General features: G+C 29.4%; 3 protein-coding genes and 1 pseudogene across 3 annotated transcripts; 1 reads left to right on the forward strand and 3 right to left on the reverse strand.

Moving 5' to 3' along the window:
• Nucleotides 1–430: 430 nt before the first annotated feature.
• LOC121391371 (nitric oxide synthase-interacting protein-like) lies at nt 431–1014 on the reverse strand (the record flags this gene model as incomplete). Its single annotated transcript, XM_041523026.1, has 6 exons — nt 951–1014; nt 846–904; nt 747–799; nt 635–699; nt 542–588; nt 431–494 (listed from the first exon to the last, which is right to left on the reverse strand). Coding segments are annotated over exons 1-6 (352 nt in total), but the record flags the coding sequence as incomplete, so codon positions are not given.
• A 5634-nt stretch (nt 1015–6648) lies between these two features.
• LOC121391364 lies at nt 6649–7489 on the reverse strand (annotated as a pseudogene).
• Nucleotides 7490–20502: 13013 nt separating this feature from the next.
• LOC121391370 (ubiquitin-conjugating enzyme E2 G1-like) lies at nt 20503–21188 on the reverse strand. Its single transcript, XM_041523025.1, has 5 exons — nt 21137–21188; nt 20985–21087; nt 20816–20913; nt 20590–20768; nt 20503–20547 (listed from the first exon to the last, which is right to left on the reverse strand). Exons 1-5 carry the CDS (start codon nt 21186–21188, stop codon nt 20503–20505), a joined length of 477 nt encoding a protein of 158 aa, XP_041378959.1.
• A 1641-nt stretch (nt 21189–22829) lies between these two features.
• Nucleotides 22830–24260, forward strand: LOC121391365 (translation initiation factor eIF-2B subunit alpha-like). Its single transcript, XM_041523023.1, is given in 6 exon segments — nt 22830–22839; nt 23766–23787; nt 23833–23908; nt 23951–24076; nt 24121–24154; nt 24157–24260. Coding segments are annotated over 6 exon segments (372 nt in total).
• Nucleotides 24261–24294: the final 34 nt, after the last annotated feature.

The following is a 24294-nucleotide window of genomic DNA, read 5'->3' on the forward strand; positions in this document are numbered from 1 at the left end:
GTCACAGGACACATATATCTACCCTCTTGTGTTCTTGAATTATGTACTGAAGTAAAATTAACAGTAACTAAATCCTTCAGAACAAAATGTAAATAGTACATTATAATGTAATAATTAGGTCAAACCTTGACTCGAAGTGGATCTCCACTCATTGGACAATAAGTTTTATTATCCTAATTATAATGATGACATATTCATGGTTTGACAGGCCTAACTAACTGGCTTTGTGATAGAGTCAGGGGTAACAGCAGAAGGTGTCAGAGATGGGACCCAAAAACTTGGCAATTTAGAACTTTTCATTTCAGTACCTTTGACTAACAAGGAGATATTAATATATTAACACATCTTTTTTACCATCTTGAGTAGAAGACAATCTTGTCTCTATTGAATTAACATAATTATAAATAATCATAACATATTTGTTTACAACCTGATGATACAAACTTTTCTAAACGATCTCTCGCTTCTGCTTTGGCCAGCTCTTCTAACTCAGTCTTTTAAAGTCAACATATAAAAAAAATAATAAGCTTCATTTAATTACCTCACGCTTTTTGCGTTGTTTTTCGTATTCTTTCATTTTACGAGCATCTATTACAATTATAGATTAATAAGAATTTTCTACAATTTTTTTTACTTTCTCTCTTTTGATGTAGCAATGATTCTAAAATTGCCTCTCTTTCAAACAAATATCCTTGAGGTCTAAATAGTCAAAGTACTTTAACAATATATACAACAAATATGCTTACGTCACAACAGGTTGACGACATGGTTGTAGTGAAAGAGCACAACAATCAAAGTCCTATTCATTAAATTGACCATCAAACAACATTATTTGTTACACCTACTTGGAGAGAATCTTTGCCTAAACGAACTGACTTCGACCCATAGCCCGATGTAGCTATATAACAAGGTATCGCAACAAAATATTACAATTGATTACTAAACCAGTATCTTTCTTTTTTCATGATAACTATAGACGGCAGAAGCTGTTTGATTCTTTCCATGACGACCCATTATAAGCAAATGGGTGTGGCAATCAGTTATTAATTAAGAAGGTGGGGCCATAAATTTTAATAACAACAATCTCGCATATACTTTTAAAGAGCAATGATTTTTATAATAATAATTAATAAAGAATGAGTGAAAAGATGAGCTAAACAGCAGAAAGAGTTAAGAAATTATACAATAATACACTTACTGAGACAAGATATTAAACTGTTATTTCTGTCATTTGAGCATCTGCATAATCGGATTGACTAAATTGAGGATTAAAATCAGTTAAAGGAACTTGTGCTGATGCTCCATTAGGTAACATTCCTCCATTCATCTAAACAGTAATAATTATTTATGGCAATGGGACTAAACTATACCTCTTGAGCAGCTAATTCTGCTGCACGTCTTGCTGAATCCACCTCTTCATATACTGGTAGTGCAGTGACAATCTCTTGTCTTATTCCAGAAGGTAATCTTCTTGGTTGGTAAGTCTTCATTACATAATGCATATATCTTTTGCAATGATATCTTAACAACATAGAATATGATACATTTAATACCTTGGTTTTTTGCTTGCACATATCACAGATATACAATTTCTTGTACAACCCATATCAAATGGATTACCATTATTACGATATTTACCAGTTACCTACAATAATGCAATTTTAAAAAAACAGTAGGTGTGGTCTTACATGTTCATTTGTAGTTCGTCCCATACAGACCAGCCCACAATGAAATCCAGCAAGTCCTACTACTGGTATAAATGCAAGCACACCCACTGCAATTAGTATAAAAACTAGAGACCATGTAAACAAAATAATTTGAGTCATTCATTATAAAATATAACTTACTCTAATGTCGCATGTACTAACTGTAGTTGTTCATTATGTAAAATAACAGAATATGCACCCCATCCAAAACCATTTAAAATGAAAAATGAGAGAGAATTAACAAACAAAAAGAAGTACTTATAATTACGTCGACCAATACAATTATCAACCCATGGACAATGATGATCAAAATTCTAAATAAAAGATCATAATAATATTAGTTAATACTAACTTACCTCCACGCAATTATCACAAATACTACAATGAGATGTACGAGGAGGTCTATAAAAATTACACGTTTCGCACCATTTCATTCTTACACCTATCCCATTAATTGTAATAGCTTTATATAAGGGCTGTCGAAAATCATCCTCTTCTTTAGTGGACTCTAAAATAAACCACACCCACATAAATTAATTAACTATAATAGGGCAAAGGAATGCACCACACACATACCTCGAGGATATATCCCAGGATCAATATAAGATGACAAAAAGAACATTGAGAGAACAAAGAGATACATCAATAACATGTAAGATGTCCCAGCAATTGGAATAGCTACCAATCCTTTGTTTGTTTCAACTCTAGTATAGTACTCAAATATATTGCGCATCCTAGATACACGAAAAAATGGCATAAACTTATTAAAGACATTTAATTTAAACTCACGGAAAACACAAAAATAATATTCCAGCTACTAGCAGTGCTACTGTAGCCATAATATACGGGATTTGTCTTCGTGATAAACCCATCTTGTTTTGGAGAGAACTGGTTTCAAGTGGGCGGAGTCTAAGACTTAGTATATTTCCGTCAAAACTACGTGTTATGGAAAATAACAAGTACCAAGTTAAAGATTGTCTACAGAACTTTAAAATAAAGTTAGTTTATTTACCAAATTGTTATAAGTTGCTTTCATGACACGTTAGAGTTCGTTTAAAACAAGTTAATGTTTACAATATCAAGAATAATGACACACCTTCTGAAGGTAAGCAGTCTATGATGTTAATCCTGGCTCCTTCATTATAAAGTAATGTTTTAATTAGATGTATTAACATTAAAATGGCAAGAAAAATATTACAGTAAAGTATGTTATAAGATATTAATGTCTTGTAAGCAGATGTTAAAACATTTGCTTACAACACTAAATATATTGCAATTGAGTGAAATATTTGATAGTTTGAAAATGAAGAAATACAACAAGTTGGCAGTAATCCTTCTTACTCTAGGTACAAAATTTATTGTTCTTTAAAAAATAATTTATTAAAATATTAGACTTTTTACGTATCTTGATAAAGAGCTCAGTCCGGATCATTATCATTTGGTATGGAATCTTTGTTGCCATGGTAACCCATATGTATACAATTTTAGTATTCTTCAACAAAATGTCATTCATTGACTTTAAAGTAATTATTATAATACATTAATAACTTATTATGTTGAATTACAATTGGTAGTCCTGTAAATGAGCGACCGTCTTTAGATGAAAGGACTGAACATCGTTTTCCATTATCTTCAATACAACAAATGTATGTAATGGCTGATTTAAGACATTCATCAAATGAGTTAGTTGTTGTTTGATATTCCTATGACCTGTTTACTTTATTTTATAGTACTCAACAAAATGAACATGTACTCTTTACTATAACAGTATGCAGGAATATGACCACACCCACATTATATTTAATTACTATTAGGTAGATGATGATAGAGTGATGTCTATATCACATCAGTTATTACAATGGCATCGAGTAGAGAGCAGTCATAGAGGTATAATTACTATCATTATAATATAATTAATGTTGTTATTAGATATATATGAATACTATATTGAACATATATCTAGACCAATTAATAATGACGAATTAAAAAAAAAGAAACTATTACATTGTGAGGTTTGTTATATTATTATATATTTTTATATTATGTCATAAATATATTATTTTTATTTATAATGTCATAGATATTATTTTATCAATAATGTCATAGATATATTATTTTATAATGTCATAGATATATCAACATTAAATTAAATGGAGTTAGTTGGAGATAGTTTCCAGTCAGCTGTAAGTGACAGTTTTCAAATCAAATATATATTATATATAATTATATTTTTTTTAGCCGGAAAGAATGGATCTTCGAGTCTTATTGTTAGTTTCTATTAGTGAGTATTCTATATACTGACACAATTAAACTAGTTGTATTTAGTTTCAGCTCAAGGATTTGAATCTAATAATATTTATATTAGTGCCAATCTTCAAGTCCCTAAAGGTTAGTTAGTATGTTAATGTTATATCTTCTCTCTATTCTGTTAACAGGATGGTTATTAGAAAATGGTATAGATCAAGTCACTCAAATCTGTTCATATCAACAAGTACTCTAGTTTATTATTAATTTATTATTAATTGCTTGCATTTAAAGATTGCTCATTTCTGTTGCCTGTTGAATATCAATTACTTAAACAAGAAATGACTGGTACTTCCAAAATATTATTGATAATGATCTGATACTCTCTCATTAAGATATTTATCCATATCTTCAATTGGAAATTTATTCTCTTGATAAATGGATCGTCATTGTATAGAAGGCTATGCTATTATTAACATACCTCCAACACCTGGTAATTTATCTGCTTTGAAATATACTATTTTCTTATTTAGGTATTCATAAACTCACTGTACCAACATATCGACCAACTCCTTTGAAACTCATTGATCAATTGAAACAATATTTTATTGGAGGTTCAGTTGAGATCCAGTCCTTCCCTCATCTTACTACAATGGTATACATATTATTATAATCAAAGTTTTTATTCCATTTATTAACAGGAGAAATATAGTCATTATGGTACTCAGACTGTTAGTAGCGGGTCTGTTACTCTTCAACTAAATATTCTTCATCAAAAGCCAGTATGTTTTATTGTAGTAATATTATAAAGTGTCATTATCTTTAACAGACATGTTGCTGAAGTCTATCATGACCAACATACACTTCGGTAAAGATACTAATTCTATAATCATTATCATTAATATGTAATTATTAGACAACGTAAAGGGTTATCCTTATCTGTTAAAGCAATTTCAGGTACAGACATATTGATCTTTGCTGTTATATTGTGTCCATATAGATGCTTATAGAAGAGCTCATTTGAATGCACTTGAATTAATGAAGACAGGACCTAACAATTAAATGTGTTAAATAGTTCCCATTATCACTTATTTTAGTATAAAAATATTAAAAAAATACAGACATCTTTTTTATGATGGCTGGTGCTATAGCAGAACACGAGTTAAGGGCGGAGTTGCTTAAGAAAGATAGAGAATTAATAGAGGCTGCTCATGTTGGTCAAGAACTATTAGAGGAAAATGCACAGTTATTGAGTAAGTTGGAATCTGTTAAAGAAAACTGCATTTCTTATGAACAGTATTCATTGTAGTATAATAAATTACGTACTATATAAGATTTGTTATAGCAACTCGCTATACAAAGTAGACAAAAGAGAGATGAGTTATTAGAATTACAGGTAACTGCCTCTAATCAAATCACAGAATTAGAACAGAAATTCAAACTAAAATTGAATTTATACTTGAATTAAAAAAAGCACTTCAGTTAGAACGCCAAACTAATGAACAGCTAACAATATCTTTGGAAGTGGAAAGACAGAAATTACATGATACAATGGAACAGGTAGATAACATGTACTAACTTGCCATATAAAATGATTTGACCTGAATAATAGATATGTAAGGAAAAAGAGAAGAGATTACAACATGTTAATAGACTTGAGAATGAGCTAGAGATCATGAGGAATAATCTTGTTAATTTGCAAAATAAATATGATCTTTCCTTGAATGAAGTATTTATGGATGTGTTAATTATACTAAAATACTTGTTTAATAGTTAAAGGAAGAGAGAAGACTCTCTTTATCTTTAAGACAGGAATTATCAGTTCAATCAACACTGTCTACTACTTTAAATGAGGAAATAGAATCATTACAAGCCACTTGTGCAGAATGGCAAAAGATGCTATGAAGATGAAATGAACAGAGTTAGTTTTCACATAACCACAAACTATGTTGACATAACCACATCAGACCAAAGAACTCACTGAAGCATTAAAACATGCAACACCTTCAACAACAGGAGGAGCAACAGAAGGAAATAGTATATAAATATTGTGCTAATTTACAACTTTGTTGTTTTATTAGGGTAATATTTCTCTAATGACAGAGCTTTACAATTCTTTTGAGGTATGTTATATAGATGATATACCTTGTACATTATTACCTTATAAGGCAAGGCCAGTAAGTGTTCTAAGCTCTATTAGTGATGCAGAAGCATATAATAGCGATGTATTTGTCAATGATGAGTACATATGTTTAAAGTAAGATCAACTAACAAGACAATAATAGCAAGAATACTATTAATACTATTAAGACTATTAATATTATTATATTAGATGTCAAAATTTACAAAACAAGTTAGAGAGATTACAAGATGATCATAGAGATCTCAATGATCAGTTACTGAGAGTAGTTGAACAGAAATATCACTACAACAACAAATTGAAGCATGGCAGGTTAGTTTATTATCAGTTGTTACTATATCTCTAATATATAACACAGATGGATATTGAATGTTTAATACAACGTCAGGTTGAACACTCATTTGAAAAATAATAAATAAAAAATTACAACATTGGACATGATTTGCAAAACAGCATCTATTTTATTAGTATAATATGTATGTGTGTAGACAGTACTAATAATAAACACTAGAAAGTTAGGTACATAATAAAAAACGTCAAGACAAAGGTCTCCATATTTTAACAGCAATTCTTCTTTTTCTTTGAAGTTCCTTTATTGACTTTAATAGTATCTCTGCTACTTCCACCATCTTTAGCAGACTCACGTTTGGTTTTCAAGACAAGCCTTGTAATAGCATAAAATACCTAAAGGGATGGAGTCACATGACTGTTACCATGACAATCACTCACTTCTTCTACATTAATATTTTCTTTGGCACTTTGTTTCATACAATTCAATACCAATCTGTTCTGCAAATCGTTGAGCATCTTCAGTTGAAACTACTTTCTTCTCAGGGCTATCGTTCTTGTTACCAACTACAATATTGTTATTATAGCATCACAGTAGTACTTTAACATACCCCAAAATTCTGTTCACAACATCACAATTCTGGTCAATTTCTTGGAGCCATCTTTTCACATTAACAAAGGAGTCAGCATTAGTAACATCATACACTACAATTACACCATGTGTACCTCTGTAATACCTACATAATAATAATCATTATAAATATATTTTATAATAGGATAATAACTTACGTAGACGTAATTGTTCTAAACCTCTCCTGACCTGCTGTATCCCAAATTTGTAATTTGACTTTTTCTCCATTACTTCAATGGTTCTAATTTAAAATCCACTCCAATTGTTGTAATATAAGTTCCTAATGTCATTATAATACACTCTAAAAGATAAGACTCCTCAGGTACTAACCTGAGAAAAGATTATCAGCAAACCTCAGTAACAGACTACTTTTACCAACACCTACAATAAAATGACACACCCATTTTATAATATCTATATATACTTACCACTATCACCAATTATCAGTAGCTTAAAAAGATGGTCGTATTCTCTTGCCATCACGTTAATTATCTGTGCCTTTTGTAAGTTACTGCTGTCTTGGGATGAGGGCTGGGCAACTGTGTTTAATTAGGTATAACTCCGGATATTACGATAGTAAACTATAAAAATATTTTAACCCTTTCAAAACTGAGTTTTTAGCTTTCTTGCAGAAGTATGGATCCCTTTTTAGCTGGTTGTGGCTACTTGCAAAGATCTTTCTTTTCTTGTTGTCTATAAGGTTTGATCCAAATATTATTTTTTATTATAATGTCTTCAGATTAGTTATATGGTTTGGTTTCTGGGTAATTGAGAAAATATGGAAAATAACAATTTCTATTGAGGGAATAAATGTTTAGGTATTGAAGAGATTCGAATTAAAATGGAAAATGTAGAAATGGTTAGTTTTGTTGTGTGAATGTCATGTGACTTCATTTTTTGCTAGGAATTGCAAACCATCAAATTTCAGTTACGATGGCTTGATCCTATTAATTGCAGGTAAATTAAGGGTGGAGTCAAGTTAATTGATTGTTCTTGTTTACTAGGAAATTTATCAAAATCAATGTTCATCAATTTCAACTACAATGGACACACCTTCCTACATCTTTGACTACACCTCAAAAGGTTACCATGACAACCAGTAAACCTAAAATTGAAAAGAAGACTTCTTTATAAGTTGATCCGTTGGAGTTCAAAGGTTAATAAATTAAGTAGATGATATCATTATGACATCATTGCTAGATTTGTCAAATTCATTTTGATAAAATTGAAGTTGGTCATCAAGATATAGACAGTGATGATATGAGTTATTTAGATTTAATACAACTTACTAAAGGAATTGATGTAATGATATCTCCATTATCAGATCAGTTAGTATATATAATATATATATATATATAAATTATATTTTATTACAATATAGTTTATTATCTCTTGAAATAAATGTTCCTTTACTCTCATTACATTCATTTCTATGTGTTAATACTGAGGTTTGTTATTTTTGTTTGTCATTTATAATGACCACACCTTCTTTTAGACCCCTATAGCAGTGGATGACAATTTATTTTCAGTAGTAGATGGTTCAGTTTTGTTGTCATTGTAACATGTTGTTATCTCTTCTCACTAACTCTGGACAATATATTGACTCCATTCAACTCACAGTTTCCTCAATTAAAGGACAATTATATAATGGTATGTATTATATAGATACTTATATTGTAATATATAAACACTTTGTAATATATAATACATTTATATTGTATTACATTATGTTAATGTTAACTATAACTATACCTTTTAGGAGCACTATCACATATTAGGAAGCGATTAAACAACTTTAATTCATCAAAATTAAAGGGAGCACCTCGTAAAAGTCAAAGTTCTCTTTTACAAAAATTACCTCGAGTTAGTGATTACAATTTGTCTCTCTTTAACATTATTATTGTCTCTAGAGAACAGAAGTTGTGTTAGAAAATATTGAGATTCATTATAAAACAGACATTGGTTCTAGGTATACTAATATTTACTTTATAACATTGTCCTATATCTTTATAGAACTCTTCATAGTAATATTAATAAAGTGTCTATTGACTTTGAACTCACTACATTGAAACACTTTAACTTTCACTTTGCTTTAAGAGGTATAATCTGTTTTATAATGTGTTAATTAATGTCATTAATCAGGGGTTCAGTTAAAATCATCATCTCAAGATATATTTAAACTCACACAACTCCACATTTTATCAAAGGTATTTATCATAATATAATTATATTAATAATGACATTATATACTATTTAGTTGACATCAGATATTATTGATTCCAGCATTATATTTGCTTCTTTAAGGGGTGTGGTCAAAGAAACAGATGTATTGTATTGGTCACAACATTTTCAAAGGACATTAACATCAACAATGACCACACCCCACTACTGGGACTACGTCCACATCTGAGAGTAATTTTATGAGATTGGACTTGTATTTCCTGTTGCCATGGTTACCAAAATAGAAGTATCAGATGTTCTTATTGATATTAATCTTGATAATCAATTATTGTGTCCAGAGAAAAGGATCGTTATGTCAATTTATTCTCGTTAATGCTATCGTTAAAGTGGGTCTAACTCACTTCAAGCATCTCAGGTATATTATTTATTTAAAGATTGAAATAAATTATTTTTTCAACAGTATTTCCTCTCAATTCACTGACACATATGTTTCATCTGCCTGGTCTAGGACACGCCTTCAAACCAAATAATCCTATTGTGTTAACCATCATTAGGTCATCATGTGTGGGGGCGTGTCCTTGCTGTGGGTAGTTTGACATTTAACATTACAACTTTATTAATGAGTGACCCCCTGCCAAATCAAAGAAGATTAACAATTGGACAGTATACATTGAGCCCTCTTAGGGTAGAGGGGCGTGGTCATTCTTGGATAGGGGAGTGGTCAGACTCAACATTTCTTGTTTTGTCTCGTGTTATTAATCACATTCAAACTCGCTATTTACCATCAAAAGGTATATTGTTAACTATTTATTGTTTTAACTATATTTAAGGTGGAGAAAAACATCAACGTTTAGCTATTAACACAAGTATTGTTCAAGATATATCATTCACTGTGGAAGGATTAAATGGATTTTTGTTATCAAACTTCTCCACATTTTGTAATGGTATTGACAAGAATAGATTCGTGCTCTTTAATGAAGAAGTCATCTGAAAAAAGTTGCTGTCTGTGAATTTTTATCGGGTAGCCATTGATGAAGTATGTCATGATGTCATTCTTAGTGAGGAACTAGATGGTTTTCAATGTACTCCTGTCGCTAACTTACCTCCTGGTTTCTGGATATATCTGAATGTCAAGTCCAATATAATAATGTGAGTTATCTTAATCATAACACTAATTGATTCTTGTTTTTAATAATAATAGGAGCTATGTATTAATTTGGGAAAAATAGTTATCAATTGGACTCCACATGTTCATATTTCATTGAGTGAACTTGGTTCAACTTTATCCACTCAATTTTCAAGTAATTCTATGAAACACATAATACATCTCTCATTATTATATTAATAGAACTAATGAACAAAAACTATGGAAAAGACTGAGACCAAATCTGATGAGACTGAAGCTCATACACAGGAACCAATATTATTTGAAACTAAGTTACATAATTTATTTTCTGAGCTCTCAGTTGGAGTGTATGTTGAAGTAGATGATTGTCTTTTTAATATAAATTATGACAATACAAGGTACAACTTATTATTGTCTGTAAAATATTACCATTTGTATATAGACTGACTGTAGCCTGTTTAACAAGTCACTGCTCATTAAAACATCAGAAAATTACAGGAGATATTTCTCATTTACATGTGAAAATTGACAATCATCGCTTACTAACTATTGAAATGTTCATATGTCAATTACCTTATGATGAACAACTTACTGATCGTAACAGTTTGGTCAACTAACACTTGATACTAACTCAGTGATGTATGTTAATATAATATATTCAGTGATGTATGTTAATATAATATATTCAGTGATGTATGTTAATATATTCAGTGATGTATGTTAATATATTCAGTGATGTATGTTAATATAATATATTCAGTGATGTATGTTAATATATTCAGTGATGTATGTTAATATATTCAGTGATGTATGTTAATATAATATATTCAGTGATGTATGTTAATATATTCAGTGATGTATGTTGATATAATAATTCAGTGATGTATGTTGATAATATATTCAGTGATGTATGTTAATGTATTCATTGATGTATGTTAATATATTCAATGATGTATGTTAATATATTCAATGATGTGTGTGTTAATATATTCGTGATGTATGTTAATATATTCAATGATGTATGTTAATATATTCAGTGATGGATGTTAATATATTCAGTGATGTATGTTGATATATATATTCAGTGATGTATGTTAATGTATTCATTGATGTATGTTAATATATTCAGTGATGTATGTTAATATATTCAATGATGTATGTTAATATATTCAGTGATGTATGTTAATATATTCCAGTGATGTATGTTGATATAATATATTCAGTGATGTATGTTAATGTATTCATTGATGTATGTTTAATATATTCAATGATGTATGTTAATATATTCAATGATGTGTGTTAATATATTCAGTGATGTATGTTAATATATTCAATGATGTATGTTAATATATTCAGTGATGTATGTTAATATATTCGTGATGTATGTTGATATAATATATTCAGTGATGTATGTTAATGTATTCATTGATGTATGTTAATATATTCAATGATGTATGTTAATATATTCAGTGATGTATGTTAATATATTCAATGATGTATGTTAATATATTCATGATGTGTGTTAATATATTCAGTGATGTATGTTAATATATTCAATGATGTATGTTAATATATTCAATGATGTATGTTAATATATTCATTCAGTGATGTATGTTAATATATTCAGTGATGTATGTTAATATATTCAATGATGTATGTTAATATAATATCTACTTCTTAGTTCCCTATTAGCTGCAAGAGTTGATATCTGTTTTCCTTATCAATATAAATTCTATTTAGCATAGATAAAGTGAGATATATTTCATTAATTCTTGTTATCATAATTATACATTTTGCAGTTGACAAACATTAAGAAAATGTTATACAACAATATCACAGAGACAAAAAGTAGATAGTTCTCAACAAATGATACGACCTGACGTATTATTGAAATTGATGAGATTGTATTTGTACTGGAAGACGATTGGATGGAGTTAAACTACGAGCTAATTATGAGGTAATTATGACATCATAATTATGTAACAATTGTAACTGTTTAGTTAATGCTGGATGAATGGAACAACGTCAACAACGTCTGGAATCATAAATGAAAAACTTAGAAAAATTAAAGAAGATCAAGGCCTGTTTTTTTCAGGTATAACAATGTATTTTTATAATGATATTATATTAATATTGTTTAGCAAAGAAAGTCCAAAGTTTATATGACAGTTTAGAAGTTACAAATGATAACGTTTATTGTAACAGAATTCGTGAAATGTACTCTTCAGAACCATTGAGGAACACATTTGATGATGATCACTTAAAACAGACACGCCTCCTTTTTATGGCTTGACCCCTCTATATTGGGACAAGAGAATGTTTAAAACATTTAAAAGATATTGATCATGGTAGGTACTTAATAGATCATTATATTATAACTAAATGTTGTCTTTAGTATATTACCAGATAATTACAAGTTTTCTACATTGTGGGGTACATATATATCTCTTACAACTGAACATATTGAAGTAATATAATAATAATAAATAATAATAATAATAATTGTATTAATAGGTACAAGTACGTGATTATCCTTGGAAGTTATTGGAAGGTGATATTGTGGGTGTGTCCGGTGTCTGGTATTTGGTGAACAAGAAGCTCAAGAGAGAGGTATGTTATAATAGTTATCATATTATGTTTCCATGACTACCACTTAGAATGTGTGATAGTTACTGTCCCAGTTGGTGGGTGAGCCATGGGATGATGGCAAAATTATTAAGAAACTACCTCCCTTGAAATATTATCACGATCTATTATTAAGTAAGACATTAATTACTTTGTGACCTTTGATCTCTTTTAGCTGCTGATAGCTTGGAATGGACTTGGGGACCCAGTTTGGACCCTTCATTTGCTCAAATTAATTATTCTTTTAGTAAGTTACATAAATTTTTAGTACAGTCTGTTTTTTATTGTATCCATATATAGACTTTTTATTACTAAACCTACTCTTGATCCAAGTTTACCAATACCTTGGTGGGACAAAGTAGGACACACCTCTCAAAAACTGTTATTATCTATTACATATAGTTACGACTTCTTCTACATGGGAGGGCTGATATACAGACCCCTCAATTAGTTGGCAATCTCTTGTCATCATATGATCCTTATAATACATCTGAATATATTGAGATAAGACTACTTGATGTTAATGCTGTCCTGTTGGATAATGGTATAGATATCATGAGAGTATTGACATTATAATTTCTTTCAGTATCATTAACTGTTGATGCTGGTATACAAGTTTATGCTCATACTGCCTCAAGATATGATGAATGTCAACTTTTAACAATACCATCAGCACAAGCAAAATTATCCTTTACAATTATTTGTAGAAGTGACGATCCTCATTGTCATCATAATGTTGTCAGATGTGCTGCTAGTAAGTTACCAGTTTTACCAGAGGGACAGGTTAGTGATAATAATGATGTCATAATGATGTCATTACTGTTTATTAGGTCCATGATTCATATACTTTATTTCGTACACGTAACATTGATTTAAATCTCTCTATTCATGTCTCAAATAAAGAGTATATCATTACATCATAATATATTACTAATAATGATATTATTAATAATATACTATTAATAATGATATTATTAATAATATACTACTAATAATGATATTATTAATAATATACTACTAATAATGATATTATTAATAATATACTATTAATAATGATATTATTAATAATATACTACTAATAATGATACTTATTAATAAATATACTACTAATAATGATATTATTAATAATATACTATTAATAATGATATTATTAATAATATACTACTAATAATGATATTATTAATAATATACTATTAATAATGATATTATTAATAATATATACTAATAATGATATTATTAATAATATACTACTAATAATGATATTATTAATAATATACTATTAATAATGATATTATTAATAATATACTACTAATAATGATATTATTAATAATATACTATTAATAATGATATTATTAATAATATACTATTAAATAATGAGATTATTAATAATATACTATACTAAAATGATATTATTAATAATATACTATTAATAATGATATTATTAATAATATACTATTAATAATGATTTATTAATAATATACTACTAATAATGATATTATTAATAATATACTATTAATAATGATATTATTAATAATAATTATATTACTAATGATATTATAATAACTATACTATTAAAATAATGATATTATTAATAATATACTACTAATAATGATATTATTAATAATATACTATTAATAATGATATTATTAATAATATACTACTAATAAGATATTATTAATAATTACTATTAATAATGTATTATTAATAATAATTATATTACTAATGATAGTATTATAACAATAGGATATACATCCAGAAATTGTATTATATGCTAGTACAATAAGATGGCTTCATCGTGTGTGGTGAGTGATGTCATAATGATGTCATTACATTTAGTTGAGTACAGGGATCCTACGTGGCTTTGTGTTCGTCCTATTAAGAGAGGAACTGTTCATCACAATGTCCGTCCAAAGAAACAAAAAGATTATCACGACAGATAAGGTGATTATTTATATTAATGTATTATATTATAATATTTGTGTACAGACATTTGAATATTGATATTAAATTACCATCATCTACTGTGTCATATTGGTCATCAGTAAGAAGACAGGAAGGAGTTGATTGCAAACATTCAAAATTTTTCCTTCGTTGACATACTCTCTACATTTAATACCTTATAATGATGGCTTGACACGCCGCCCACGATCTGATTGGAAGATGTCAAGTTGTGAAGGGACTTTTAAATGGTCTGGAGGCATAACTTGTATTAAAATTAACAGAGAATTGGAGATGGTAAGTGTAATATGTATACTGATCATGTGATAATGCTACATAGGAAACAATGGAAATGATCCTTATATTATTGGTAACCCCTATACTCAAGTAAGTAATTAAAATAAACAAAATATCAAACATTATTTTGTTAGGATGATGACTTGAAAGAAACACTTGAAAAAAGACTTGTTGTGTAAAATGACAGAGTATGTATTATATTATATTATTATATTATTATTGTTATTATTTAGACTAACGTACATTTGGCAATGTAATCCTGAAGATATTATGCAAGTAAGCCTCTATCATTATTATAATTATTATAATTATGAATAATTAAAGGAGTTACTCATCAACTGAAAACTAATGATACTCGTGTTGTCTGGAGTAGTAAGAGTCGAGATGTTATTTATAAAATATTGGACTCTTATCGTCTCTATCAGGTGAGGGGTGTGGTCTTTACAATATTTATTTATTTGTGGTTTCATAGAGATTAAAACAAGACTTATCTACTGAGGCCTTACAATCTGTGATAACAAAATTGGAAATATTTCAAGTATAATATTTTGTTATATAACAAATGATTATATAATTATAGGATGAAAATTATACCACAGTGTCCTCCTCTGAAGATGTAAACCACGCCTACTGATCCTTTAGATACACCTACTAAACCTTCAACTCCACCCACAAAACTTTACGTCGACATAGTTCTGGATGTGCTATGTTGGATCAATTATTATCAGATATTTGTAATACATTAGTGACATCAGAGGAACAAGTAAACCACACCCACTTATTAATGTTATCCACCCACACATTATTTAGAGAGAGAGCAGTGATCCCAAATTAAAAGGTATTGCTGCAGCTAATCGAAGTGATGTATTACATTATAACTGGTTAAGTAAGTATAATCTATAGTCCTGCCCTCATATATTAACTGCATTATCATTCCAGTTGAGTTAACTAATACTCAAGTGGCTTACAAGGAGTTGAAAAGAAAGATACATTGTTTGCAGTTCATATATTGCTCAAGTATTTGGAGAGATCATCAACCACAATGGAGAGAAGGAGATTTAGTATCAAAAACCTCTTGGATTGCTAAAGTACAAGATTTACAATATTTCTGTTCACTTGATGCTGAGAATGAATTATTATATACCTTGGCTTCCATTATCTGTAATACAACCTCCAGCAATTAGAGTATCACAAGATATACCAACTAATGATGAAGAATCAGTTACGGGCTTTACTAGTCAGTTGGGACCAGATCTAGCTCATCCTGATTGGCGTACAAGAAATGATGTCATCAAGACTTCCAGGGGAAGCTGTTGGTGGACTAGTATCAAGTTTACCAACATTAGGTCTTTGTGTTGAAGGTATAATATCATAACATTGTATTGGATTTACTCATGTTAGATATGTACGGTAATCCTCAGTTCCTCCCTATCTCTTCTGGAGGAAATGGTGGATTGCAGCGTATTGCTTCAAGATGTCATTGTCAAAATATTTTATATAAACATTTGGAGGTCAAATATCACCTTCAGATTGCCCTCCATCACCCAGTCTTGTATCAGTAAGAATTTTTTATCGTGGGACTATTATGTGATACATTTATCATAGCCTGCTCATGAAAATGTTACTCCATCAAATGAAGCTGTTGATACATTTACATTTAGATATCCTTCAGCTGAAGTCTGTACTACATCAGTAAGTCTATAATAATTGTATTGTTTTAATATGTACTATGATAGATCAATATGCTCTAATTATTGATATTCTCAAATAAATACTACTCATAAAGAACCAAGAAAAAAGGTAATTATTAGGATGATGTCATGATGATGTCATTGTCATCTTATTTAGGAAGCCACTGAACAACATGCTAGAATGAAATTCATGTTACAACTTTCAAGTGTATCTGATATTAGGAAACCTGTTCTAGCTAAACAAACAAAGATTAGGTGAGTTATATGTATCCATCATTAGTTTATCATATGTCCATTGTTACATCATATGTCCATTATTATACATCATATGTCCATTATTAGGCAAATATTAAGCCGTTTACGAACACTTGAGAATGAGTTGTTTATATGAACAAAAGTCCTGGTACAGACAGGTAATATAATAATAATATAATCTATTAATGTTAGCTTTCTCTAGTTCATTACAGACAAGAACTAATTTAGAGAGAGAACTTGAACAAAACAAAGATGATTATCACAAGCTAGTCTTGAGTTAAGAGCAATGATAAAGCATTTAAAGAGAAAAAACTTTTTGTGACACCCCCTCGTTCTGATACTAGTAAGTATGATGATGTCATGATGATGTCATTACTTTAGTATAGCTATTGGGATGGCACCTGAACCAGTTCGTAGAATAGAGGGTGGCTTGATGATGCTCAGTGGAGTCTAATGCAGGAAGATGGACAATTGCAAGTGGTGGATCCAAACTTAAGTTTCCATATTAACAATATGTTCCTTTAATTAGATATCTGAAATCAAGTTAACAAACTTAGTTATAATCGAATCTCATTTAGTGATGACTCAGGTGAACATCGTTTTGAATTAGGCTCTTTTAGAGTTAAAAACTGTGTACCAAATACTCCTGTTATTTATCAAGTGGGTTTGTGGTTACAATTACAATATAAATTATATATTTTATACAGGAAGTTTTGGCTCCATTTGATCCAGCATCACGTCGACTACGAGTTGATAAAAATGTATCACTGAGAATTATTGTCGTGATCAGGCACCTGGTAAAATGACAAATTGTTAGAATATTATGATATATAGTTTGTAGTTGCTGGTATACCTGTCCACAGAACATTTAGAATAAAGTAGTCCCTTTAGCTGTTAAACTTACGAAAAATTTATCAAACTCTTCAAGAATTTTTCTTACCTCGAGCTGAAGCTGATGTAAAGGAGTCCTTGGAACAGATCATTCTCATGTGTTTGGGGTGTCCAACGTAAGTAAAATATCAACCTATTATAATGGCTTCCTTTATCTAGCTACATATCATAATAAGGATATCGATGGAACAAGTTTGAGTCGATTCTCAAGCAGTAGGAGATCCACTATGTCTATTACATCATCAGTAAACTACAACTAGTACCATATCCTCTCCCCAGAATCTCCAAGTGTTAAAGAGGTAGTCATGTGATAATCATGTGACAATTATGTGATGTAATTCTGTTATATAGAATCGTAAAAGTAAAAGGCGTTCTACTGGTAGTACTGTAGATGAGATAGAAACAATGAAGGTAGAAATTATGATATATAACTTATTTTATTTGTATTGAAGGCCAGAGCATCTAATATAAAGACATTTATTTACGTCAAAATACCACAGACAACATTCTGTATAACTTACAAGGTACCTAGATCATTGATGATGTCATAATGATGTCACTAATTGTGTAGGGTGAGGGTATTAGTGTTAAAGAAATGCAAGATCAGTTAGTAACTGTACAAACTTTAGAATATCACAATTTAAATTTAAGTTGGAGAGCATTATTGCTTGAACTTAAAAAAGACTACAAAATCAGCTATCATTGCTCAAGTGAGTTATAATATATAATGACATTATTAATATTAATATATTATTATTATATTAATAATGAGGTTATTAATTATTTTATATAGACTATTAAAAGTGCAATTGGAATGAAAGAATCTGAAGAAAAAGCTGGACTGTCATCACCAAAAGTGGAAGGTATATTATATTATTATTTAATTATTATACTCATTATATTTTAATAATAGGAGTGATATACTTATGGGGAAAATCAAGGTAATTATAATAATAATAACACATCTTTAATTATTATTGATAAATTGTAGGAAGGCAAAGCTAAAAGTCGAAAATTTTTGGAAACGTTCTGATAGTTCAGACAATATAATAGAAGAAGAACGGGGTTAGCCCTCTAATTACAATACACAATTAATTTGTACCACAATTACAGCTGAGGGTTCCACGTCACCTGTACTATACAAACCACCCTCCTTGACTGAAAAGAGAACTTCAAAATTATCTTTAACACCAAATGACAATAAATAATTTAATTACTTATTGTTTTTGTGTAAATAAAGTGATTATAATGAGTTCTATTTAATGCTCATCTTAGTTCAAAATTGTAGCGGTATGAGTAAGGAGATGTCAAGGGTCCGGCGAAGACGAATTAACAACAAACCATCTTTACAATTTAAGACAGAAACTAGTGATACTGTCAAACAACAATGTATTATTTGTTTAGATATGATCACAAGTCGTGGACGATTAGCTTTTGTAATCATTCTTTTGTTACGACTGTATTTTTTGAGTGGTCAAAGGTTGGTGTGTATTATCATGTGATAATCACGTGATTCTCTTCTGTCTCTAGAAAACTAACTGTTGTCCATTATGTAAGCAACGATTTCGTTGTATCACAAAGGTCAGTTATTTATAGTGCACGATGATATTATAGCTGATGACTAGATGATAATTCTCTTGTCTTGTTAGATAAGTAATGACAGTCCACTTCGACAAGTTAGAGTACCAGATTTAGATCAATCAGATCATTGTGATGAAGATCAAGGTGTCATCATTGAATCAGAGGTATTATGTAAATATAATACTTAATATTATGTGTATTTGTAGGAAGAATTAAATGAATACAATCTAGAAGATTCATTTATTGATGATAATGATATTAGTACTGCTATATCATTATCAAACAAACTCATCAAGTGGACTGGTCATCTGATAATGAAGTACAAATTAAACTTTATAATTTAAGAGAGGACCATCTAATCTTTATCAGTTACGTAGTCAGAGTCAAAGGTCAACTACATCATCACCTTCTTATCAAGTATCTACCTCACCATCACCTTATCAAGTATCACCATCACCTTCTCAACCTATTTCATCACAATTACTAGTTACTTCAAGTGATGATGATGATGATGTTAAGAAACCATTTAGATCAAAATCAAAACGAATTTTGTGTTCATCTCCAGAGACAAACAGCCATTTTGATCCATTATTCCACTCAAGTCCTTTGTTGTCATGGCAACGTCACTTACAAGATAAAGACCCAGATGAACAGTTTTGGTTATCAACTAGAAAAAAGAGACGATCATTGAGAAGGAAACCTTACTCTCCATTATATAAGAAGAGAAGAATCAATGACAGTCATAGCAGTGACAGTGACTGGAATCCATTTGAATTATAATAATAATTATAATAATTGTTGTCAAATAAATTACATTTGGACTAAGAACAAATTATACACATACATGATTTGAAGGAAGTGAATATAAAGTGATTACAACATGTCCTGACTTTTACGAACACATTTCATTACTTTTTTCTAAAAGTACCTTCGTAATCATTCCGCCATTCTTTCTGTAACAAACAATAAATTATATCACGATTACTTTAACTCACTCCAGCATCTACATTAGCAGGACTTTCATCATTAGGGTCAGCTAACATGGAGATAACACTCATTATAATAGTTTCTACAGTATGAACAGGTAACCATCTTTCTTCAGGTCGCTCATAGCCCCACTTATCTTCACCAGGATCATGTAATATTGATATACAGACATCGCCATTCTTATCAACTAAAAATACATACTATAAACTAAATATCATATAACATCACACATACTGTTAGGATGCCACATTTCACTAATAAACTTCATTTTTGGAGGGTTTTGAGGATATTCTTTTGGGAACAAAAGATGAGCTTTAAAAAATCCACCTTCACTATTAATTAGTCAAGAACTACAACTCATTATATTATTAAAATATAATATTATTATTATAAAATAGGATACTAGAAAGTATCTGCTGGTCCAATGATCATGACTTCCCAACTATATAAATCATCATCATCAATAAGACCAGCTGAAAACCCATCAACTGGTGTTTTCTGTAAATCTATAGATTCAATAAAAAGTATAAACTAATTTATCACGTACAAACTTACCTATTAATTGTTTCTTCAGCAATAATGCTCCTTGATCCATTTGAGTAGCCATACTGATAATGCGTGGGTGCCATGCCAACACCCATGTAGACACACCCACTAATCATTGCTAATAAAATTCTTCAATTAACTATAATAGTCTTGCATCAATAATATCATCGTTTTCAATATCTAGATCATCTGGACTTTGTTCTGAAGATATTAGTTCACCATCAAATGAGAATTGTATATTATTAACTGATATACCAATATCAGCTGAAAATCTTTTAAAAATAGACTCAAACTTGTTCTCCTAACAAAATATAATTATTATATTTAATAAGAGGGTTTTACCTTGCCAATATTATAACTAAAACATTTCTTGTCACTAGTCTGTACTTTAATACAGATTTCAGATGATGTGGGAGGAGCTTGATTGTTGTTGTTATTGATGGTGGAATTGTTGTATTTAACACAAATGCATCTATAATAATATAATAATAATAATAATAATAATAATAATAATAATAGTAATAATAATAATAATAATAGTAATAATAATAATAATAATAATAATAATAATAATAATAATAATATTGTTGTTGTATAAAGATATGTTATTAAACTAACCTAATATGTCAACTGATGTCAGTTGAAGTGAAGTGGGCGTGTCTCTTTTATTGACATCACATGATTTTAGTTGTAAAAGTACTTGAGAGGGGTCCACATTAAGATCAGATGATAAATTAATATAAATTATTGACAATGGGTCATTCTAATAAACAAATAATTATAATATTAACTAGAAAATATTAAATATACCTTTCCTAAACTATATTTATAAACTTTCCATTACATCTCACTCTTAATTTACATTGTTCTGGTGTCTGTGGAGTATGTATTAATGAAGAGTCATTATAATCTGTTAAAGTAGAACTGCTGTCATGTCTCAATTTAGAGAGTGCATTGTCTGCAGCCCTAAATATAACATATAACCCTATCATTAAATGTTAATAATAGATATGATATATAACCCTATCATTAAATGTTAATAATAGATATAACATATAACCCTATCATTAAATGTTAATAATAGATATAATATATAACCCTATCATTAAATGTTAATAATAGATATAGCATATAACCCTATCATAAATGTTAATAATAGATATGATATATAACCCATTATTAAAAGTAAATCATAATATTACAACAGTAATTGTTGTGATTCATCATCTGGAATATAATATTCCTATAATGATGAGGTGAATTTGTTGGTGATGAGGAACTATCGGATGAACTGTCATTTCTAACAGAAACAATAGAGTTACAGTAATATCATAAGACACACACACTCACACCATAGTAAGCTCTTCCTTCATTTTGTCATCATTTGTTTGAGAGAGGTCTTTTTCAATTTTATTTAGTTTAACTCTACCTGACATAATTCTATCAGCTAAATTACCATCACCTCTACTTTCATCACTACTTTCATCACTACTATAATGTCTCCTTTTCCTGTTACTCATTCCTGTTATAATATTAGAATCTTCAGTATCTGAATGAACATCTTCAATTAATTCTCGATGAAGAGAATCGTCTAATGATTCAGTTAAGTGACTACCAAATCGAACTGGACCAGATCGAGATGTAAACAAATCGTCCCATTTTAACTCGCCCTTTTAATTAACTGCTAATTTTAATATTAATAATGGCGACAGGTAATAGTTGTTTTGAGTGATATATGAGATATCTTAATATAATAGAAGGAGAAACAAAGATTGAAGATCCTAAAGGTCATTCTGATGCTATTGTTGCTATTCAACATTATTACAAGTCATTCAAACAGTCAAGGTATTTATTATATATTGTATTATATATACTATATATTATATTGTATTATATATACTATATATTATATTGTATTATATATACTATATATTATATTATTATATATACTATATATATATATATAATTATCATTAATTATATTTTACACATTAGCTGGAACAATAGCTAGATTAAGAGATGAAATCAAAAAAGCTACTGAAGAGTTAACAGCTGCTAAAACATCAACAGTATCTGTCTCATCTGGTTGTGAATTATTTCTAAGATTTATTACTTTAACTTCATTAGAACAAACAGTGAGTGTATTATTAAAACTATAATATTTAGTTTATTGACATTAATATAGGCATTTGAAGAATGTAAAAAGCTATTATTAGAACGAGGTATCATATGATAGTCATGTGACTTAAATGTAACTTGGTTTGTAGGTAATATGTATCTTCAAAAAGCATTCAGAGCAAGAGATAAAATTGCAGAATTGGAGCTCCTTTTATTAGAGATGGGACGGTAATTAACTTCACTTTTAAACCACACCCCTTCATCATTTGACAGACTATTTTAGTCCACTCTCGTTCTCGTGTTGTGTTAAGATTGTTACACAAGAGCAGCAGATATTGGAAAAAGAATAAAAGTGTTTATTACAACATCAAATGTTGATAATACAGGGTTAAATAATATATATAATATAATAATTAATATATGTATATTATTATTAATAATAGTATATTCTATTTTATTGCTATTTACTTCAGTGTAGTATGCAACAGTTCTTAGAAGAAACATGGGATACCTTCTAAAGTTATCTTAGATGCTGCTATAGGGTCAGTCTTACAACCACACCTACTATTTATAGTATTGCATTGTAGGTTTATTATGGAGAAGGTAGATCTCGTTATGGTAGGTGCAGAGGGTGTGGCTGAAAGTGGTGGCATTATCAATAAAGTAAGTGCATCCTTTATTTTCACCATTATCCTATTATGTTAGATTGGATCTTACCAAATTGCTGTAATGGCTAAAGCTCTTAATAAACCATTTTATGTTGTAGCTGAGAGCTTTAAATTTGTACGCATGTTTCCATTAAATCAAGATGATTTACCAAATGATGAGAGGGTAATTAAATATTCATAGTTCATAAATCAATCAATTTATTGCAGTATTCAGGAGTTGATTCCAGCAGTTCTGCACATCCACAATTGACTATACGCCTCCACAATATATTACATTATTACTAACAGATTTAGGGGTACTAACTCCTTCAGCTGTTAGTGATGAACTCATTAAATTATACATGTAATAAAAATGTGTCAGGAATCATGCGTGTCAACATA

This window comes from Gigantopelta aegis, unplaced genomic scaffold (genome assembly GCF_016097555.1).
Source record: "Gigantopelta aegis isolate Gae_Host unplaced genomic scaffold, Gae_host_genome ctg2224_pilon_pilon:::debris, whole genome shotgun sequence".
Taxonomy (NCBI): Eukaryota; Metazoa; Mollusca; class Gastropoda; order Neomphalida; family Peltospiridae; genus Gigantopelta; species Gigantopelta aegis.

Excerpts from the sequence above, each read along its gene's own strand:
- LOC121391370 (XM_041523025.1), bottom strand. The coding sequence starts at position 21,188 with ATGGCTACTCAAATGGATCAAGGAGCATTATTGCTGAAGAAACAATTA. Across the intron at positions 21,088-21,136 it reads GCTGAAGAAACAATTAATAG|ATTTACAGAAAACACCAGTT; the intron begins GTAAGTTTGTAC and ends TTGAATCTATAG. Across the intron at positions 20,914-20,984 it reads GGACCAGCAGATACTTTCTA|TGAAGGTGGATTTTTTAAAG; the intron begins GTATCCTATTTT and ends ACTAATTAATAG.